At 43.2% G+C, this 22,291-nt stretch overlaps 4 protein-coding genes across 6 annotated transcripts; 2 read left to right on the forward strand and 2 right to left on the reverse strand.

Annotated features, from left to right (window-relative positions):
* Window positions 1-672: 672 nt before the first annotated feature.
* Window positions 673-2,250, reverse strand: LOC135377449 (uncharacterized). Its single transcript, XM_064609857.1, has 2 exons — window positions 2,053-2,250; window positions 673-1,468 (listed from the first exon to the last, which is right to left on the reverse strand). The coding sequence occupies exons 1-2, from the start codon at window positions 2,177-2,179 to the stop codon at window positions 843-845; spliced, it is 753 nt and encodes a 250-aa protein (XP_064465927.1). The 5' UTR covers window positions 2,180-2,250; the 3' UTR covers window positions 673-842.
* A 1,027-nt stretch (window positions 2,251-3,277) lies between these two features.
* Window positions 3,278-8,054, forward strand: LOC135377448 (ADP-ribosylhydrolase ARH3-like). Its single transcript, XM_064609856.1, has 6 exons — window positions 3,278-3,472; window positions 3,859-3,964; window positions 4,028-4,238; window positions 4,312-4,490; window positions 5,384-5,579; window positions 6,368-8,054. Exons 1-6 carry the CDS (start codon window positions 3,304-3,306, stop codon window positions 6,569-6,571), a joined length of 1,065 nt encoding a protein of 354 aa, XP_064465926.1. The 5' UTR covers window positions 3,278-3,303; the 3' UTR covers window positions 6,572-8,054.
* A 469-nt stretch (window positions 8,055-8,523) lies between these two features.
* LOC135377446 (armadillo repeat-containing protein 8-like) lies at window positions 8,524-18,010 on the forward strand. 3 transcript variants are annotated; one of them, XM_064609852.1, is made up of 17 exons: window positions 8,524-8,706; window positions 9,057-9,130; window positions 9,223-9,294; window positions 9,382-9,521; window positions 11,631-11,824; window positions 12,276-12,356; window positions 12,419-12,494; window positions 12,564-12,654; window positions 12,744-12,804; window positions 13,203-13,427; window positions 13,961-14,056; window positions 14,117-14,367; window positions 15,380-15,632; window positions 16,197-16,388; window positions 17,418-17,490; window positions 17,559-17,652; window positions 17,720-18,010. In XM_064609852.1, exons 1-17 carry the CDS (start codon window positions 8,680-8,682, stop codon window positions 17,748-17,750), a joined length of 2,031 nt encoding a protein of 676 aa, XP_064465922.1. In that variant the 5' UTR covers window positions 8,524-8,679; the 3' UTR covers window positions 17,751-18,010. The 3 variants fall into 3 exon arrangements, with proteins under 3 accessions (XP_064465922.1, XP_064465924.1, XP_064465923.1); XM_064609853.1 differs by having other exon boundaries at window positions 8,525-8,706; window positions 14,117-14,368; window positions 15,390-15,632; XM_064609854.1 differs by lacking the exon at window positions 15,380-15,632 and having other exon boundaries at window positions 14,117-14,368.
* Window positions 17,831-22,189, reverse strand: LOC135377447 (pre-mRNA-splicing factor CWC25 homolog). Its single transcript, XM_064609855.1, has 9 exons — window positions 22,017-22,189; window positions 21,648-21,820; window positions 21,445-21,587; window positions 21,281-21,374; window positions 21,148-21,217; window positions 19,971-20,681; window positions 18,562-18,662; window positions 18,339-18,497; window positions 17,831-18,143 (listed from the first exon to the last, which is right to left on the reverse strand). Exons 1-9 carry the CDS (start codon window positions 22,032-22,034, stop codon window positions 18,029-18,031), a joined length of 1,584 nt encoding a protein of 527 aa, XP_064465925.1. The 5' UTR covers window positions 22,035-22,189; the 3' UTR covers window positions 17,831-18,028.
* Window positions 22,190-22,291: the final 102 nt, after the last annotated feature.

A 22,291-nucleotide genomic window follows, 5' to 3' on the forward strand; every position in this document is an offset into this window, starting at 1 on the left:
GGGGGGGGGGGGTTGCACGCTTGCACCCCCCCCCCCTTTTGGAAAAAATCCTGGGAACGCCCATGGAATCCTCCATGAGATTAGGTACAAGAGAATCCCGCCATTTATATTTCCTTGGTCACCAAAGCAATAAACGCGCCAGGAGTTGAAAGACCCGAGTTGACATACAGGAGGGGTTACGAAGTTTTGGGTCAAGACATATCACCAAAGTTTACTTGAGTTCACCGTAGTTCACCAAACAGTACTTGACACCGAGACCTTGCAAATAAAAGATATGCGGCTGATGAATTTTATTGCTGTCATTTGTACGGCCATGTTCATAATTTACGCGTTTCACTTACTGCCAATACTACAGTACCTTATATCTTAGTATCGTATTTTAAATACTTTTGTGCAGTATTTTGTATATGTCTGGGCTGGACCCATCCCCCAGAAAAAGCCTGGATCGACCCCTGGCTGCAGCGCGCCCCATTTTGTAGCAGATCGCAGAACGAAATCAGCCGGACTTTTGCGCGCTCGTTTTCATGGTGTTACGTCCAGGGTCCTTTTAGTGCGATCGTAAGTTGATCGGATTAGCGGAATACTTTGGTGCATCTTCTGCTTGGCCTGGGCTAGATCTCCTTCTACTCAACTCATTCGCAATACTTTGGGCTACCGATTCATTGAACACGATTTTGTCATCACCGCACCGTCTTTATTGGGCACATGGCGTGTGCTGCATTGCGGCCTGTACTTCACACGCGGTTCTTGTAGCATAATTACATAAAAATTTGCATAACGCCTAGCGCAGTACAGGATCTCATTGCAGTCACTTTAGACCCAGTGTTCCAAATAAGAGGCATCTAAGCGTGTACGAATGTTCTCATCAGATTCTCTGCACTCAAGTCTGCGTAACGAATCGTCTCCGACATAATACTTCGCAGCACATCTTCCACAAGATAACGGATAAACCGCTCCACGTGTCGCTTCAGCACTGACGTGAACAGGTTTACGAGGCTGCCATAAGTATCGAGCTTGTCAATAGTAACATTCAGACCTACGATCTTCTTAAGCGCTAGGGTGTAGAGTCTTCCCCTTCCTGTGTCGAAGTCCGTACCGGCTGAGAAATTCATGGTGACCGCTCGGGCGTCGAACGACAAAGTCCTTCGGTTGTAGTACATAGACGATGAGCCGAATGGAGCACTTAGGCCTTGAGCCGGCGAAATAACGACCGAGAGGACACCGTACAGCGGTCCCATCTCAAGCACAGAGCGGAGGTCGACGCTAGTAGCAAAGCGCATGACGACAGCTTCAGTCCGATGCAACGAGCGAATGCCCGTAATCCTGCCGTTAAGAACGCGGAGCACACCACCCCATTTGTGGTCCAGCACAACAGGTGGTATAAACAGTGGGTTGAGGAAAGGCAACTGGGCCACGCTGTTCACGAAGTCGTCCACCTTGGTTCGATTACCCCTGGTCTCGTTCGGATCTGAAAAATAGTGTTAGTATATGCACGTCACTAACGTCTTCGTGAGCACATCCCTATCATTGTTATAGAGCACAATTTATGCTCGGTTATTTCATTTCATTTTATGTCAGCGTCGTGATCTGGCCCCTGGCGACGACCACAGGGGTTATTGCGGTTTTAGAATACATTGCAAACTGGTTATAGCGAATATGGTTATAACGATATGTTGGATGTAGCGATCGCGTTCTCATTTCTGCCACACGCCCCATGCAGGCGGACGCCCGTCAGCATAGAGTAATTTTCCAGAAGTAATAAACGACATAGTGTTGCCTTAGTACAGACTAGGCCACATATTATTATATGACGATTGCAATTGCGACATACAGCCGGATTCGCTGTATCTGGCTTTCACTGCAGACTCATTTAAAATAGAAATTCGAATTGTTTTCCCAAGCTTAGTGTTCACGTTGCTAGCATATACACCTGCCTCACAAATGACATGTATTGTAAAGTTGTTCACGTTACGGTAAAGTGCCAAAGTTGAGTTGTCCAACTTTGCTAACTCAGTTTCTCGGCTTTATTGCTTTTATCAACTTAATGCCTACCGGTCGTGGCGGTTGTGGCAATGGACAAAGAATAAGCCATGGCTGCAAAGGCGATGAAGTATGTCTCTGAAACCCAACAACGGCAGTAGCCAAACTGATGAGCGGGCGGTCGCAGATGGCTGGGCATGACAGCGCCAGGCGCTACATGGATCACTGCATCGCCTACGCGTGTGGTACAGGTACCGTGGAATTATTGATGTTCACTTACGGCCTTCTTCTTTTTCGCTTGGCAGAAGATTAGCCGTAATCCAGCCTCACATTCCCGTCTTTTTCACCTCGTCAACTTTCAACGGTAGTTTCAATTCAACTTGTTTTGCTTCAGGCCACCATAGAAAAGGTGGGGGAAGAAAGTGCTTCCCGCTGGAGACACAATCTCAGCAAAAATGGTTCAACTGAATGATGAAGAGGCTGCCTGACAACACTGACAGGCACGACACGAATACTCCAGTTACCGGAACATTGTTGCAAAATATAGTGCTACATTTCTCGAGGATGTCAAGTGAAAGAGGAATTATCCAAAGGAGAAAATAAAACGCAGTGGTCAAATCGAAACCGAACACGCCACGCTGAAATGGCCGGGGCAAACAGGGCACGTGCACCATGCACCTGACGTCACGTGCACTGGCAAGTTCTCTGGGCTCTGGGAATCGGTTGGCTAACTTAGAGAACTGTGTACAACATCTAAACCCAGAAAGACGCCGACACACAGCAGTTTCGGCGTCGACAGTGATCATTTGAAGTCACTATAGGCGTGCCCTCGGCGGATGAGTTGGTAGCATGTCCGCCTGCTACGTCGCATGTTCGCATCCGGCCGACCGGTGTGGCGTCGCTCATAATCACGTGCTCATAATCATAGACAACTGTTAATAGACAATAAAAAGCCGCTGTTCCGTGAGCCCGTCGCCGAAAGCTTTCGACGAAGTCACCTATAAGAAGGCCCAACTGGTGAACCGTCCTTGTACGACTGGACCTGGGAACATGTATTTTCACAAAAAAATCATAGTTGATAAATGAGCATGACATTGCTCAGAAATCTGCGTCCCGAACTTTAGCGCATTACACATTAGCGCTTTACAGGCGTCTGAAAATTACAGAGACATCACTTTATCAAGCTTTTGCCAGTGGTTGTTTGAAACTTTGCACCAACGTCTCGCGACATAAAATGTTGCGGACGTCCTAGCAACATCTGCATCATCAGGTTTCGTTTTCGCTGTACGCGTACCCTAGTGACAAGCGATAGAACTCACAGAAATGTCCGCTGTTACCAACTCGGTGTGTGCTCTAGCCGGAAAGTTTCGAGGATGTCTTGTTGGTTCGCTGTTGGGTGATTGTCTGGGAGCGCCCTTCGAGGGCGACTTTCCAGTTTCAAAGTCGGTGCTCACATCTTACGTATCAAAACTGTTAGAAGAGTCCTCAAAAGGTTGTTTATCCTCATTACCTAATCACGCCTCTTTCTGCCGCAGTCGCTTTAATAATGCAACACGAATATGCGTACTGACAGCACGCGCGGTGCGGTGTCATGCACTACCGAATGTGCAGTGACCATATTTTCTTCTGCATGATAAATTTTAGATAATATGTTGTGCAACTGCAGTGAAATTGCATGACAGTTCACAAGGGCAAAGTGGACAATCGACTCAATTAACATGAAAGATGGAAGTCCAGCCTCAGAACATCAGTTCTCTCATGTTCAATTAACATTCATTTTTCTAAACTGTACCACGGTGGTGCTCTTTGTGAAGTCATACTTGATACAATGCTGATCAATGTGTCCCTGATATACGAATCTCTATGCGATTCTCTCAGGACTTTTACCCTTCCGACCTTACACGGATGACACAGCAATGACAAGGAGCGTGGGTCAGTCACTGATAGATAACAAAGGGTTTCACGCCAGTGATTTGGCTAGAAGGTAATTGTGGTCAGTCAAATGGCAACCCATACTATATGCACACAGTTGTGCTTATTGTTCCAGGTTCACTACCGAATATTACGATCAGCCAAAGCGTGGATATGGGATGAACGTTGTGGACGTGTTCCATGCGCTCAAGAAAAACAACTTCGAAGATCCATATGGACCTGCCAAGGATCAGTTTCAAGGCAAAGGTTCATACGGGAATGGCGGAGCGATGAGGGTCGCCCCAGTGGCACTTTTCTGCTACAACAATGACGAAAAATTAATAGATGTAAGCATATATCAGATTCGTAGATAGGGTGTCGTATTTTGCACAAATTAATTTGTCTTTATCGACGATGAAGCTCGCTGAGAAGCAGGCCCAGATCACGCACTCTCACCGCAATGGCTACAATGGTGCTATCTTACAATGCCTTGCTGTATATCAAGCTGCCAGATCTGATTCCAACATCCCTCTGAACAAGGCAGCATATCTTGACTATCTTTTGGAAAAGATGGATGCTATTGAATCAAAAGGCGTAACGTAAGAAGCTGTTCATACTCTTACTTGGTGATGGGAATCAGCTACCTTGAAAGTACAGTGGACCCTCTTTATAATGAAACTGCCCTTTTCAAATTATTGCTTTATTCCAAGGCTCACATTGTCCTGACTGAAATTCATGCAAATCCAGCTTACGTCTTTTTTTTTCTTTCTCTCTCTCTCTCTTTCCACATAACTTAGAAGGCTGTAAGGTTCTCACCACCAAGGTTTGTGTGCTTGCTTGAATACTCTTTCTAAGGCTTCTGCGATGTTTCTGAGGCTGTTGTCACTGTTCTTGTGGCACTAATGTTTTTATTGAATTGCTGCTTCTATTGAATTTTTTTCCCAATCCTGTCGACTACGTTGTAACGAGGGTCTGCTGTAGTTGGACTGAAACTGGATCTGAAAAGTGTAACTAACTGCAAGTTGAAGCGCTCTTGTGTAGCCGATAGCTAGTTAATTAGCTGAATGTATGTTCGGCATATGTACAGGATGTTTATTTTTATCCATTAGAGATAACAACTTATTAAAAAAAAAAACTATGAGAGCAGCACAGATTTGTTTTTGCATGTACGTTATACGGCCAGGCAGACATTCTGCTGAAGAGTGTACGCAACTACTAAATAATTAATTCCCTAAAATTCATTAATTAAATCTTTAATTCGAGGTTTTGAGGGCAAATGTGAGATTGCAGAATCAGAGCCACATTTCCACAAAAACCTCTAATTAAAAAGTTAGTAAATGAGGCTTGGATCATTAGCCATCTAGTAGTTATATAACTTCTCTGGCAGAATGTCTGCCCTTCAGTATAGCTCACCCGCAAAAATGGCATGTATGCTGCTCTCATAGCTTCATAGATAAAAATAAACATCCTCTGTCTGTCTGGATGTTTTCAGAGTTCTGAACCCTGCAGAAGACAAACCTTACACCCAGTCGCTCAAGAACATGAAACGATTTCTTTGTGATGACCCCCAAGATCTCTCTGCAGAAGAGGTGGCAGCCCTCTTCGGAAATGACGTTTCAGCTGCAAAATCTGTTCCTACTGCTGTCTATACTTTCTTGAGATCTCAGGAGCCTCTTAGTTTCTTTGAGGTATGTTATTATTTGTTTTACTGATGTTGTGTACAATAGTGTTGACATAAAAAAAGACTATCGTGGTACAATGCTTGTAAATGGGAACCTTTAACAGCTGACTATGAAAGATGAAAGTATTTGAGTGTATCTGTCCCCTCTATGTTGTTCCAGCCTCAGAACATCAGTTTATCTCTTGTTCAGCTGACTATAACTGACAGATTCAAACGTGAAAGAGGAAATGTAGCTCAGTCCAGCTGTGGGAGGTGTTGAAACGGCAAAAAGCTACCAAGAACATGCCCTCATGCAGACTATGCATGAAAGCACATCTCACATTAAAATTGTTTTGAGATGTTTCACTCTTTGTAGTTTTTGCTGTATCTGTAACAGACAAACTGCAAGTTGTATGCTTGTTTTTGTCAGCCTGTTGAAACCAGGGTTCATGCAGATACAAGCCGCTTGCAATATTTTGAAATCTACATGTGTTAGCAAAAATGGTCCTGTAAGTTCTGTAAAACTATTAATTTTTGTGCAAGCCCGTTCAATGAATGGAAATTCATTATGGTGTGTAGTGTTCAAATGTTGTAGCATGCAGATATTAAAACCAACCTCTTTTGTGCAAACCCATAACATCTAGTGAGACACTGGCAAACTTAAATATAATTTAAGTAAGTGTGCATTACACCATTTGATCACTCATGCTCTGACCCTGAGACAGTATTACAAACAGACTCAACCACGAATGATGATGTTATTGAACTCAAACATAGGTCGCTTCTCTATGAAGAACTGTTTCTTTGCGCTTCTAGACGGAGAGCCCATTCGTCCGAGCTGTGGTGCTATCCATTGCAGTAGGAGGAGATACGGACACGATTGCTTCAATGGCTGGGAGCATCTCGGGTGCCTTTCACGGAATAGCAGGCATACCAACCAGACTCCAAAGGCATTGTGAAGGTCTTGACAATGCAATTAAAATGGCGGATGAGATTTACGAATTAGTCGGAGCACACTAGGTGACAAGTGAGGCAGTTGTAAGGCACTACTTTGCCGTGTAGTGTACCCTTTGAGACTGGCAGGGTTCCCATTTATCTACATGTAAGCAGGCTGCCCTAGTCAAATCTTCTTGCCTTTGGAAAGCTACTTCATGTTCTTGTTTCTGGTTGCTTGCATAAGACATGGATCATATCCTATGAAATTTGTCCGGATTGACTTTACACGTTTTTCTGGCCAGCTATAGTTCCTACGTTTTAAAGGGGTTGTGACACATTCATATTCGCGGTGAATTGCGTCATACCAGCATTGTTCGCACGTCAGAGTAATAAGTAAAAAAAGAATTGTTCTCCTACACGGGTGTAGCCGACGAGATGCCGGCCCTTGAGCGCACTGCCACTACGAGCAACAATGTTAGAAGCGTGAGAGCCTCAATGATTCCTGTCGTATCTTAGAAGTACATGACATCTCCCAATGGTGCTGCCCACTGATGCCCACCACGATACCACAGTCCAGCAGCGTAGCCAGAAAACGTTTCGGGAGGGGTTGTATGGGGACTTTACTTGGGCAAGGAGGATTTCCCCTCGTTTCCCTCTCCCAAATGCACTACCATAGGTACCATTTTGAGAAAGGAGGGGTTTGAACCCCCAGAACCCCCCCCCTTTTGGCTACATCAGTGCCACAGCCACATGAGTCGTGATGTTCACAGTGCTCAACTTCTACGTGTCTGTTATCCCCGTTGCTGCAAAACTTGCATTGCCGGTTCAAATTCATGCAAATAACCGTCTCATACATTGATCCAATAGAATCTGTGGCGAACTATCACAATCCCTTTAATTTTAGCTGGTCAGATGTTGTTATTCACTTCATACAAGTGAACAGAAAGTCTAGAACTGTATAATCTTTCCCTTAAGTAGTTCTTTCAATTCCTTCAATTTTGATGTTGCGGTAAGCTTCTTGTGTGCAGGGGTGGTGTTGGCAACTAAGGAGAATGCATTAGTCCCCATGACTACAGGTGACCCATGTTTAGGAGTGTCCCGTTCATATGCCCATGATGCAAAGTATGACAATATGTTTCCCCCTCCAGTTGAGCGATGCCTTCTCTGGCTACTACGTAGTCTGCTAACAAAAAATCTGATTTTTCCTTAATTGGAAGTCCAGAAGGGACACCTTGAAAATATGAGTGGCAGTATATTGTACGTGTATACTGCATATAAATTAGACAAAAATAGCACCCTCTGAAACCATTGTTGAGACTCCCACCAGGCACCAGCCATGGGTATCGCTGTTTGCTACTCCCGTAGCAACTGCCCTGTGTACAGCTATTGACGGGCAGGTCAGCTTGTCATCATGCAGATTTTAATTGAAGTGTGTGTGTGTGTTGTTTGTTTCTTTTTGCATGTGCTGTTCTTAGTGAGATCAACCTCCATTTCATATGAACTTGTACAACGAATTTTATGTAGTTGTAGCTCATGAAGCTTAAATAAAGGTTATTCGGTCGAGTAACAGTTCAAGTGTTCATTGTGCTATCTCCTGCTGTGACTGTGAAACAGTGGTCAGAAAAGGTAGTCTGTTATCTTTGGTGACCAACACAAGCACACTTTTAATTGATGCGTCACGTACCGTACTGGAGTCAGGAATCACGGGAGCACCGGACATCTTGAAGGTTCACGATGATGGTCCTACGCGAGGTAGCCCATTTCGAATCGAGCGCAAAATTTCTCTCCGAATCAGGAGATAGAAAATAATCTTTTGGCCCACCATGCGGCTTGAGGACGAATGAAGTCATTAACATGACTGCCACAATACAATATCGTTTTTCACGCCCCTTGGGCGCACTGGCAGTATTTGTCTATTTGTGTCCTCGTGTGCTTTCACAGAAGTCCCGCAAACCTACGTTTAGGTTTCGGTTCTGTTATACGTCGTCGAAAGGAAAGCCGTAACTAGCCGAAGACGTATCCTACAGCAGTGTCGAAAGAAAGTATCCAAAGCTGTCGCTAGGTGATCAGCATTTGTTTAAGCGGAGCACGGAAGTGCTAAGTTTGTATGAGTTTGTAATAGTTGGGTGTTTGTTCGTGTTGCTGCAACTAGTATTTTATACCGCATTGATAACCGTTTCGCAACTGTTAATATGGTCACTGTTCATCAACCTTTCATGGTGGGTAGACGTGAGGGCTTTTTGCATGATAGGCCTAGCAAGGATTCGTGCTTTGATGTGCGGTTCCATCATTTATTTACTCTTAGTTGTCCTGTAAACAGTTTGATGGGCTCCGTAATACATTGTAATGTCGTGCCTTACGGTCGATTAAAATGTTTTTGTGGGGTTTTAATTAGATACGATGAAGTGAAGATACAGTCCATCCCTCCATTGAGATGATGCTTGCAAATTTGCCGTTCTTGGCCACAATATTTTACAAGCGCTGGGCAATTGCAGTAGAATCTTGCCTGCTCATCTTTCTCTCATCGGATATCATGGACATGATTTCTGCTTGCATGCTTGTGTTGTAGGTTGTGGAGTGCAACCGGTCATACATCGACTTGTTGTTTTATCATGATCCAGAAAAATGCTTGGAAGGAATCATGTAAGTTCGAAAGACAATGATTAATCAAAGAAATTTTGGATGAATGAATATATACACATTACATTAACACCATTACTTTCCCCAATTCCTAGTCAGCTCAAAAACTCGGTTATTGGCAGCAACAACCAGAAAAGCACCGTCATTAGAATGGGTCTGGTTCCAAGGTGGAGTAGCAGTACCTTACAGTTCATAGTCCATACCGAGATGTACTTGATGCCAGTGGACAAACATTGTGTCTTGTATTTGCACAGGCTTTTACAGATTCTGCGTGAAGAGTCACATCCGCAGCTTTTGTGTGAAGCAGCAGTGATTTTAAACAGCCTCGCTAAAGGCACTGAAGACAATGTGAAATCACTGCTTGATGCTGGCATTTTGCCAGTGCTTTTACAAGGTAATATTAGCAAACTCTGTAGTCTAGTTATGTCTAGAAATTGTTTTTGTTCTTGGTCAGTACAGGATCGGTCACTGGGTGATGTTGTAGACTTATTCAGCTACTGATTTATTGTCAGTAAAAGTATGCAAACAATACTATGCGCATTGGACAACATTTTGTAACACAATGTTCTAATAACTGAAGCCTATAAAAGCCGTCCCCACGCTTAACTGTAATGTGTGAGCGTGCTACGGTTAAGCGTCAGGATGCCTTTACAGGATGCTTTTAGGCGTCAGGATGCTTTTAGGATGCCTTTACAACATTTAGTGATGTTTCCCTGTTCACAACCCTGCGGGCTTATAACCTCTCTTACAAACTGATTTTGCAGCTGTCGCTGTTCAAGCAGCATGTAAGAAATTGTATTAATTGCAACTTCCTGCATGCTGGTGAGATAGCTGCAACTGCAAAATCAGTACAGTCAAACTCCTTAATAGCGAACACCTTTTTAACGAAAATACCACTACAGCAAATTTTTTTGCGGTCCCCTGAGTTTTGTTGTAAAGGAGTTTGACTGTATTCGCAGAGGTGATAATGTAGCACCTGATGTAACTTGTGCAATTTGGTATTTAGATCACTCTCTGTGTGATAAAAAGTGGAAACAGAGATTGGTGTAAGATCATCTTTTACAGGAGGGTAGAAGTGATCTCATGCAGTTGGAGGTATATCGTGTTATCATCTGTAAAATTTTTATGCCTGTGCCATACGGGCAGGGCAAATGACATTTGCTGTTAGGATCCCAAATGGCATTATCCATGAAGGTCGTGCCACACGTCAGTTTGTAACGACGATAAACGCCATCATCTTGATGCTGACCCTATCGCGCTGTCACACGTTCTGTTGCTTCTGTCGGTGAAAATTTCAAACAACTTCAGCATTTCCTTCATCAAAGAATACTTGTGCAGCCTCAAATTATGAAATAATCTTGCCCCGCATGGTACAAAGTGGTTTTATGCAAGAATAAAATTGTTACTCAGCACAGACAATGGGAGCGAAAGCAGGCATTTCATCGGCGAATGACTTGCGACAACCTCATTAAGCAGAAACTGTCATTCAGACAGATGTCATTAAATATCTCCGTGTGGCACCGCACAAATCGCATTACAATACGACAAGGACTATAAAAAATGACATTAAGTGCTCAATGCCTTAAGTCTTAATGTCATTTTTTGCGCCCATGTGGCAAGGGGTATTACTTTGTATACGAATCCACTTGAGCTGAAAATAACAAATTATGAGCTCCATAGAGTGGCAACAAGGTCAGGCACCCAGAGTTGTACACGTTACTCGAAAAAAGTAATTGATTACAATTACTGTTACTACTGTGCAAAAAGTAATTCTTTACCGTTACAAATTACTTCATCCAAAATGTAATACGTTACCGATTAAAAATGTAACACATTACTTTTCCCGTTACTTTTAAATTGTGGGCCATAGTGAAGCCAACGTGCCTGCAGTGAATGCAACCATGCAGCTCTTGTTGCAAATTCTAATATGACACACCAACATACATGATAAGTGAAATTCACAAATACATTTGAAAGCAACATACAAAACACATACACGCGTTTATTACAGATTTATATACACATTTGAAACAACATCGAAACATCCTCTTGGTTTTGTTACTATTGTTATATTCAGCCCGCACAATTTGTCAATACCGTCACCTATTTTACTGTTGCATGTCACCTATTTTACCAGTAGGTCGCGGTTGCAAGAGATTATCATGGAACACGTGTGGACTAGAGACGGTCGTCACAGTGACCTCTGCGTCGTTGCTTCAGTTGAACTCGTGGTGGAACAGGAGAGCAGATTGGCTTGCTGAAAACGGTTGCCATTGTTGACAGAAGGTTAAAAAAAGTAATCGATTACTCAGTAATGGATTACCGAAAATTGTAATCGGATTACCTGGAAAATTACTTGCTCACAAAATTAAATGACTACGTTAAAAAATTACTGAATGAAGTAATTGATTACTAGTAACACGTTACGTACATCTCTGCAGGCACCTTATTCAATGAAGAACCCTGGTAACACTTTTCATAATGTCATGTGATTTACATGCAGGACTATTGCATTCTGACCAGAAATATGTGGAAGCATGTGTGCGCTGCCTACGCACATTATTCCAGTCTGAGCTGGCTCCCGTCGAAGCAATGTACGAGGAGCAGTGGATTATTCCCCACTTGCTGCGTATGGCCAACCAGCCGTACACTCCAAACCAAGAGTGTGTCGCTACTATTCTCACATCTATTTGCAAGGTCAGAATTTTTCTAATGTGCATTGATCATGTGTACTACTACACTATATCATGGGGCACAAGCAACTTATATTATGATATCCTGGTATATCAATGAAATTTGGAGTGGTGAGTACTACAGCTGTTCAGTACTCAGGGTGATGAATTTCATTCCACAACCGCAACTCAAGTTCCCTGCCACAAAATGGGTTAAGTGGGAAAAGGGGGTCAACACAAACTTGTTATGGCTCATTTTCCTGTACAGTAATGATGTCTACTCCGATGGGATTCTCATTGATGAGCAAAATGGCCAGTGATGGTCTGTACTGCGATCAACTGGCAAACAACCTGAGCTTTCTAAGGCATTTTTGCGCGGCTGTTTCATCTACGACCATGAGTTTGATAAGTTCCCTTGGATATGACAAAGATTATCTGCAGAGTAACATTGAAACTTCTTTCTATGTACTTAACAGACTACGGAACACCAGAGCTTTCTGTGTTCACAAGGTGCTATTCCAACTCTAGCTGCTATGCTCTGTTCACCATCCTACAAGGTTAGCTTCCCTCTTTTCTCTGAGTGCACCTGCCCTTAAGTTCCATTTAACCCTTCATCCAGGTTCAGTTGCCCAGTTTGAGATGTCTGGCTCATATGTGCTACCAGAACCAGAAGGTCTCGAGCATTTTAGCAACTTGTGAGTTGATGAAATGTGTGTGTTTTCCTCTCTTTGGACTCACTAAAGTTTGGTGTACCTTTAATACAGCAAGTTATGGTGGTCGATCGGTTCCTGACCTCTTGGTCACCTTGATGGCCAGGGATAAGCCAACAGAAATGCAGCTTGCTGCAGCCAAGTGGTCAGTCAGGAGAACCTATTAGTGTTCTCATTTTTGTTCTGTTACTTTAGTTACGTAGATAGTACACAATTTTTTTTTCCCCCTCACAGTATGACATTCTTGAGTCGTGCCGGAGCCATTCGATCTGAAGATCCAAGAGTGACATTTAAGGTTTGTGTAAAAGTTTGGCCTCTTATGTGTTAAATATGTTTGGGTATAAAGGTTTTGGGAATACACATGTTCGAGCATTACATGTCCTCAATGTAACGTTTGTCTGTCTATGACATTGCGTGTTGAAACAATTTCTGTACTTTGCAATCACGTAATACCTTAGTGAGACCTCATAAACACTGAGAAATGCCAACGATGCCATGGAACCTTGTGGTTGTTTGTCCATACCTCTGTGTGCCAAGTTTGTGTGATTCTGTCATTACTGTCTTAGTAAAACCTCGCAGCTTTTTTTTACATGATTGTTATTTTGTGTTCACTGGACACATTTCTAGCGGACAACTGGTTTTTAGGAGCTCGGTATTGTGCAATGTAAATTTTGTGCCAACACAATTTTTCAGGCTCTACCTACACTGGTTCGGATGTGTAAAAAAGAACAAACTCCCGAAGAACGGGCAGAGGGGGCTGAAACCTTAGCTTATCTTGCCGAAGTGGACACTGAACTACAACGAATTGCCAGCATTAGTGATCATCTTATCCCCACATTGGCAGAATTGTTAAAGTACCAGCCACCGTCCGCAGTCGTCCTGTACAAAGGCCCCGTTCCAGCTGTCACTATGAAGAAGGTACGTGGGGCATGTTTTGGATAGTGCATCACTAGAAAGCAAGTGAACAAGTTGCTCTTGCTCAGCGGAACAGTAAAAAAAAGAAAAAGAAAGAATACCCTGAGAATGCTGTTAAGCAAAGGCTATACCCCTAGGTTGAGAAACCCCACAGGTTGGTATGAGAAATCTTATCAAATGGCTGTAGTTCACACTACAGCAGAGGCTGAAAGACAACAGAAGATACTCTGGCGTAGTGCTTGTGTTGTGTGCGTACATGTGAGAAGCACAGTTGTGTGAGTACATGTGAGAAGCACAGACAGGGAGTTTCGTGATTTGCTGCGCCCATTCCGTCACAGGCATTAGGGTGGCTGCGTGCTACGAGAGACCCAGCATGGTTTTTCTTTCTGTCGTTATTAATTTGCGCATGTTGGAATAATCTTCTCGTGGCGTTTACAAACTGTGCCTCTCAACACCCGTAACTTTCTTGCGGCGTGGGACAGTGGTACTGGATAATTTCTCCAATTGATTCATAAATGTGCAATTCTGATTTACAGCTGGAACAAGAATTAAAGGTTATGCAGGAGCTGAAGCAGGCGGCTTTTAAGGCATTCGCGGCGCTTGGTGCCAACGACGAAGACATACGTAAAAAAGTGAGAGCTCTGCCGGTGCACTTCATCCGCATGCTCCGTGGTAAACATTCTCCCTTTCAGATTATTGAAACAGACTCGTTGATGGAACACATAGTGTCCAGCCTGTCCGACACCAACCCGCGGGTCGGTCTGGCGGCCGTGCGGTGCCTCCACAGCTTATCCCGTTCCGTGCAGCAGCTGCGTACCACTTTCCAGGATCACGCTGTTTGGCGACCCCTTATGAAACTGCTTCACAACGCCTCGGACGACATTCTCCTTGTAGCGTCCTCGACACTCTGTAATTTACTCCTCGAATTCTCGCCCAGCAAGGAGGTAAGTGGAGCACTGAAATTGATCAGGGAGTTGTTTCCTGACCTTCTGGCTCTTCGCTGTGGATCCAGGTATTAATTATGGGAAAGTCAAGAACAGCAGCTCAAACGATAATGTGCCAGATCTTTCATCATAAATTTATGGTGTATGCAGTTGCTATCCTGGACTAGAAAAAAAAAAAATTGCTTCATTCATTAGAATGGCCTGTCTCAGCTGAACTACATTTAGGTCATGACTTTTTCGGGTTATATTTTTCAGCAACATCGGGTTATACTTTGCTTCAATAATTCGGGTGTAATTGGGTTGAACTGAACCTGATTCAGCCCAATTCCGGTTGAATCGGATTGAATCAGGTATAAATCTTCAGTTTACTCAGCATAGTACGCATGACACACCAGTAGACAGAGTAGCAATATTTAGTCCATGCATCTAAGAGGCAGCAGGGTCTCCGTTTTGAGAGTTTGTATGAGCATGTTCATGCATTTACAACACACTTTCCAAAGTTCTATGTTGGCTATGATGACTTCGGATCCCCTCGTGCAGCAGTTTTTGGGGAAATGTCGGGTTAAACCCCGTCTTTGCTGATTTGAATTGGGGGGGGGGGGTAAATATAGGGCATGATTGGGTATAACCCTAAAAAGTCAGGCCCTAACTATATTTGTAGTGCCTCGTTACGGTCACGTGTGTGCAGATTTTTATGGTTTCCACTTTTTTTGAGTGTGTGTGTGTGCAACTGTGTAATGCCTGCCAAAAACATAGAACCTTTTACCAAATCACTGTCTACATGGAAAGATTGAGTGAATTTTTTTTGTTTTTTGCTTTTTCTTAAAGCAGCTGCAATGCATGAGTGGTTTACAGGATCACCCTGTTTATGCAGATGATTATAATGGTTAAAAGTATGGTGGATTGAACTTTTTGGTCACTCTCTCAAACTTCTTGACTTGACCTGCTGTTGAACGTCAGTCGTGCTGTGATAAAATGCCTAAGCAACATTGGGTTTGGCTGGGAACAAACGCGCTTGCAGCCGATCCTGGAGTGTGGGGCGGTGGAGCTGTTGTGCAGGCTGACACGTCGAGAGGAGCCAGCTCTGCGACTCAATGGCTGCTGGGCGCTCATGAACATGGCCTTCCAAGCAGACCAAAAAATCAAAGCACAGATTCTCGCTACTCTGGGCACGGAACAAATGTTCCGTCTCCTTTCGGACCCAGATGTCAACGTTCTTATGAAGACTCTGGGACTCCTGCGTAATCTGCTATCCATTAAACAGGTAATTGAGAACTGTTGCGTAAAGTCAGGGCCCGTGTGCATATTTCAAATTTTGGATATATATGCGTGGAAATAACGAAATGTACGATACTATGTGGACTGTTTTACTGTAAACAGTACTGCATATGGAAAAAAAAAAGGTGCACGTGGAAATTATTGTTCTCTCCAAACCCACCGTGCAAACGAGACGAATTAAGTCCATCCTTTAAACAGTGTTGTGGGACTTGGTATGAGCTGGCTTCTGTAACTGTGTGGTTGTAAAATGTTATAATTGTGTGTGCAATAAGGGGATAAGTCGACTTATCCCCTTTTGGCTATTTTTGCTGCAATGTCATCTACATACCAGTATGTACCTGCCAAAGAAAATTTAGGACCGTGTTGCAATTTATTGACCCGCTACAGGAGGGTAAGAAACGGGAAATGCATGTATGTCAATGGGACGGATAATCAGATCAGGCCCCTTTTCTCGATTTGACATTTTTCGACTTATCTCCTTATTGCATACAGAGGTTCAATTGAAGCGAGACTTTTGCATTCTGTCATCTTCCTTACACTTTTCTTACAGCACATTGATCATATCATGGACAGCCATGGCACACAAATAATGCAAGCCGTAGTTCTTATTCTCGAGGGAGACCATGACGCAGACGTTAAGGAGCAGGCCCTCTGCATTTTGGCCAATATTGCTGACGGTGATTCGGCCAAGGCATTTATAATGTCAAACGAGGATGTCCTCAAGAAACTTACTACCTACATAGTGAGTCAGTACTCTCAGATTTTGAATGGAATTTGATTTCGCTTGTCACTGATAACTAGGCGTTTTATGACAAATTAACCGGTGGCTCCAGCATCCATGAATTGTGCACAGCTTGTTGTGACCTTGTTATCATGTTATAGGAAGATGTCAGAGCCAGCGTGAAAGCCAGTGACATGTTCATGGCTGGGGTAGTGTTTGATTTCTTATGAGAAGACTGGGGTGCCTGTGCACAATACGAGATGTTATAACCAGACTTGTCAAGGTGTTGAAAAAAGTTTTTTTCCTGGTAATTACAAATTCTAACTATAATTAGTTGAAAGTTACTCTCTGAAGAGTAATTACTAGGTACCGTCTGAAGACTTGCCACTAGGCACCTAGGAAGAACAGCTTTAACTACAATCCTTTTGTTACATAAAACAAAGGCCACTTCAGTTCCACAAATAATATGCATTCGTGAATCAGAAGGTTTAGTACCGTTCCCCATCAAGGACGTTGAGGCTCCAATTTTCAGCCAAGAACAATGTTAGTGTTACTCACCTATGAACAAATTTCCTCAATTATGGCAACTAGTTCAGTATTTCCTACTTGTAACAGAAAACACACTGTGTCATGCACTAGATATACTACGTTGAAGGGACTGTCACATCCGGAAAGGTGGGCATGAGACCAGCATGGTATTGTTCGGCATGGTCTCACAGTATTCTTTGTCAAGTTTCTCTTCCGAAAACAGCGTACTTATTAAATGAACCAGTTTTAAAGATTCGCACTCCCTCTGCAGCTAAGCCAGAATGATGAGTCTACTATGGCCTGGTTTCACCAACACTGGTTAACATTAGATGGTGATGTGATGAATGTTGCAGTGACAATAACTCCCTTTAGTGAAGAAGAGTTAAATTCAAGTTAAGAGACCGTTGATCTGGGTTGAAATGTCGGCCAAATCGGACCTATGTCTGCTTGTTGGTGCAAACTGAGAGCCCTAAAAAAAAAAAAAAAAACACTTTCTAAGCAGCTGCATTGTTATCGTTTTAGGCACATTCAAATGTGAAGCTGCAGATTGCTGCCACATTTTGCATATCAAACTTGGTGTGGAGTGAGGAAGAAGGTATGGATCAGTACTCTAAGCACAAACAGTCCAACTGTAGTGGCCAGCCTGGCTTGCTTGCGTTCCAGGTGCTCGAGAAAGGCAGTCCAAGTTGCGCGAACTGGGGGTCCAGAAACTGCTGCAGTCGCTGCTTACAACAAATGATACCATTCTTTTCGACAAGTACGTTCGCCCCTACATAGTTTCTTCTAAGCAGATACCAGGTACTATCTGCCCTGGTGTTTTGCAGAGTGAAGACAGCATTACAACAGTTTTCCTGATCCTTGGATTACAGCGTACTGGCACAGCATGGTGTGGAGCAGCAAATGGTTATTGGAAGAAGACACACGTGACTAATTCATTGCTTTTGTGTTGGTGTCCGTAGGTATTTAATGCTAGGTTTTATGTCAGCATACATATGCGGACCTGCTTTTGTAAAATGGACGACTCTAAATGTGTACAGAGACTAACCGTTGTACATACTGTTGTTACAATAGAGTGATGTACAGTATACATTAAAACCTCCGATTGACATAGTTGATTGTTGGATGGTGACTGTTCACTTTCTTGCAAAGTTACGGTCCATAGCATCTCTGTTCCGCTGTACGGTGTGCATCTTCTGCTTGATGCGGGATTCCACGGTGCCGGTTTCAGCAGCTTTAGACAACATAGGCCTGGAGGGATAGTTTTGTTTGTCAACCACTACATGCCATTATATTGTGCAGTAAAAATTGCATAACAATGCTTGTAGGTAAGGTAGGATATCGCCCACATTTAAAGTTGAAACTTTGAGCCGAACGAACTCCCGGGTCCATTTGAAAGCCATCCCCCACACACGTATTTTTTCCCTACCCATTATCTCTGCTTACCGTATGAAGCCACCTTTGCCACCTTGCTTGTGCATTATCTCTTCGTTTTCTTCGTCCTTACGGTATCGATCCACAATTGTTTTCCGTTGCCCTTCCCGCCACTGCGCATTTTCCAGCATCTGTCTCCGTGCCTCCTCTTTCTCTTCTTCAGTCAAGGCACTGCAACAAAGAGAAACCGTTCCTGTCACCTATGCTATGTGCAACTCTCAGTAGAATGACTTACCGACGTTTGTGCGCTACTGGCGTTTTCTTTTCTTCCTTTTTTGCTGGCAGGTCCCTTTGAGGAGGTTTAGGAGTAACCTTCCTTGGAGGACTGCCACGTTTCTGCGAGAGAGAAAAAAAAAAAAAAAAAACAGGTCAACACTTTTTTAGAGGTTCCCTATAAAATACATGGTATTAGACACGTTTTTATTTATTCAGCAAAGTGAAAGTGCATCTCATCTTCCTATTCAATGCAGTATTGTAGGCGCACAGATTTTGCCTCTCCTAGCCATATTACAATTTTTGGTTTTAATGTGTTGTTGATATTGTCTAGTCTGAATTGTGGGTAACATTTCGCAGAGCCTGGGGAGATATGCACAAACACTGTCTGTTGTGCATATCTTTCCAGACTTGGGGGCATCAGCTTTACATCAGCCTACACCAACTTTCTTGCATTTTGTTTCTATGTTATAGTTTTAATGATTGCTCGATCTGCAACAGATGTTGGCTATGCTTCTTTGTTAAACCTGGGTAACTCTGGGCAACTTGAGTTAGGCAAAATATCGAGGGTAGCAGAAATGACGCCATGACCAGTAGTTGAAGTTACCTGAGGGTTGTGGTGAGTACCCGCTCTCAACAACCCACCTCGGCAGGTGGGTAGGCAAGGGTGTTGTGATGTCAAGCATACTTTAGTCAAAGGAACCGTCTGCTGCTACTCTGTGATTGTGTCAGTTTAAATGCATGCAATCCATGTGTAACAGAAAGCAAAAATTTTCTTGTAGTGCAGTTTTCGATGCGTACTAACACTACTGAAACGCTTGAGTGCCCTATGAATTTACTGGATGTGGGACTGCTGCTATTTCATAGATATTTTCGAAAACACATGAATTTGGTCCGGTTAACTGTCTGTGAAACTAATGTGCTGTGCATGTTAAGTATACTATATCATGCAGGTCCATAGTGTATCATACCATCACCATTGCTTCTTGCCAACAATTTGAATCTATACGTTTGTGGGCACTACTGCTACTGGAACATTTCTCCTCTGCTACAACTGCTGCAGCGGCCATGTTGGAATCTGCCTGGGAGGCACTCTTCCAGGGTGAAAACTCCAGCTGAGAGTAGCAAGTCTCGGATGACACGATGGCTGAGGATCTGATGTCGTTACACCCAACATGAGGGTTACCCAACAAGAAATAATGAAACCTCTAAGTTCAATGCATCTGTTGGCAACTCTTACATTTATATCCGGTTGTCCCATTTACACCAGCATACTACGTGACCTAAATATCGAAACGAAACTAACGGGCAAAAAATGGGAGAAGTCTAGCACTCGCAAGTAAATAAAAGTATTATTTTTCAGTAAAATAAATGTTCCAATCTCTTTAAATACTTCTTTTAAATATCGAAACCTGCAAAAATGCAACTTACTATGAGGCCAAACTTGGGTGCGCCATTCGTGTCAGTCATGCTACGGTATCTCCTGACTGTGTCATTCCGTTCTTGTGGTTCATCATCCGAGCTTGAGTCTACCTGGTCCTTCTGGCTTCTGCGTGCTTGTGTTCTGGATGGTTCGTGCGTGCTTTCATCGCTTGAACTTGAGTTGTGTCTCGTAGGCTTACGTCCTGGTGGTTTGGAGGCTTTCTTTCTGCTCTCTCTCTCATCATCATCCGATTCGCTGTCATGTCTTCTCTTAGCCCTACGCTCCTTGTGGTGATAGCTGTGTGGAAGATAGTTATGCTGTGAAGGGGAGGTCCTCAGTCGCTCATCTCTGGACTCTTGTCCCCTTTCAGGGTGTTTCCCCTCTCTGGTGTGCGTGAGCTTGTGAGAGTCTCGTGCACGGTGCTTGCCCCTTTCTTCACGAGAAGCGCACTTGTGTTCTCTTCCATTCCTGCCTTCATTCCTCTCGTCGTACCTGTGGTGGTTCTCCTGACGATTTTCACGGTCTGTCCTGTGATGCTTTGAATGATTTGAGGTAGAGGCTTCTTCTTCGTGACTATGATGTTTATGCTTGTGGCGATGTTTTTCATTGGTGATTTTCATTTCTTTGTCACTATCTGAAAAGCTGTCGTCGCTTTTGTCTTTCTTCTTCTTATGCTTTTTCTTCTTGTTCTTCTTCTTACTTTTCAAGGATTCTTCAAGCTGTAAAGTACTAATTTAGCTCATCTTGGGACTAGAATATGGTCTTCATTGGGAACTCTCTCAGCAGTTACGGTAAATAAGAATCTCATCGTATCTTTATCATATATTTTTCTTTATACTGTATCTTTATCACAGTCATTTTTCTTACTGTAACTTATGTTTGCCATGTGATAATGACAAATGTTATTGGATATGCTTCAATTTTAGCTTTGGGCAAATTTTTACTGTGTCCACCTTTTTACAGGAAGCAGAGTTACTGTAATTGGGAGCTACTGCCCACCCCTTTTGCCACAGACTTCCCGGTGTGCAAACACGTACAAACATTGCATTATAATTGAGCACTTCATTCATGTGTTTGTGCTTTATGACATTCTTACAAGAAGGACAAAAAAGGAATAGGAACTTTTGGAAGAGAGACTAAATTTCTTCAAAGCCTTTATGGCTAACTGAAGTGCAGAAAACTAACCATTTCTCTGAGATACTTCATTTTAACAGGATTGCTCAATAAAGTCTTCTTTGTTTTCATCTCTTGCTTTCTAGAATGAAAATATACATCACAGTAGTACGTGAGATATGTTGCATCGAGATATGAAGCTTACTTTATTTCAAATAACGGGTCCTCCCTGATCTTGTTGCCAAGATCCACCACAGCATTTGCAGAACTTGCAGCAAAGACTGCTCCAGGCAGCTGATCTGTACACGAGAGAAATGATAACGTGCAGACGGAATACTGGTTCTACGTGAGAACAAAAAGGTAGTTTACCTTCGTCTTGTTGTTCAATGCCTTCTTCCTCTTGTTGTAAAATTTCGAAGTTCTTGTCAACTTTCCGTCCCATCAAATACTGGTCGCGGTCTACAAGTCCCGCTACTCCTTGGTACATCCAGTCTAGCCGATCCTGTCTCTTTCTGTGAAACCAAGATCTTAGCTCAGTAAACAGTTACAAACAATGAGCTCTTCTTACTGACTTGACGACACCCGTGTCCTCCGCAAATTGTCGCATTTCTTGTTTGCTCCTCTCTTCCATAAGCTCCTTTTGGAGTTGCTCGATTTTGGATTTCTCCATGTCGCGGACCTGTTCCGCCTTCCATACCCGTTCGATGTTCCTCAAAGTCGAAGGGTGCCATGATTTTTTCAAGTTCTGCGATCACAGCAAAATGTACACATAACGTATGCCACCTTTCTTCTATTCTTTTCTTCGTCTCCTATGTGTAGGTATCGCGAATATCACAGATACAGTTAAGACATGAAATGAGTCAATATGTACTGAGAAAGTGATCAGACTATGGAACGACTGTCACGTAAGGAAGGAGAAAAACTGGACGCTCTGAACTTACTAGATCCCCACCGCCCATTTCTGCGCTTTAAAAATTGTTGTCAAAAATAACCGAATTGAAAAATTAAGCATCTGGCACTGCAGTGGCTACGTTAACGCACATTACACGATGAACAGGAATTCTGCGCCAGAACACACAGACTTAATCGGGAGAACAAAAACAAAGTAGCGCTACTGTCGATGCTTCTGACGATGCCGTGACATGTCCTTGACCGTAATACATGCAGGAAAACACACAACATAATACAACGCTTTTTTTGTTCGAAAATAACTTCT

Source organism: Ornithodoros turicata, chromosome 1, assembly GCF_037126465.1.
Source record: "Ornithodoros turicata isolate Travis chromosome 1, ASM3712646v1, whole genome shotgun sequence".
In the NCBI taxonomy this organism is placed as follows: domain Eukaryota; kingdom Metazoa; phylum Arthropoda; class Arachnida; order Ixodida; family Argasidae; genus Ornithodoros; species Ornithodoros turicata.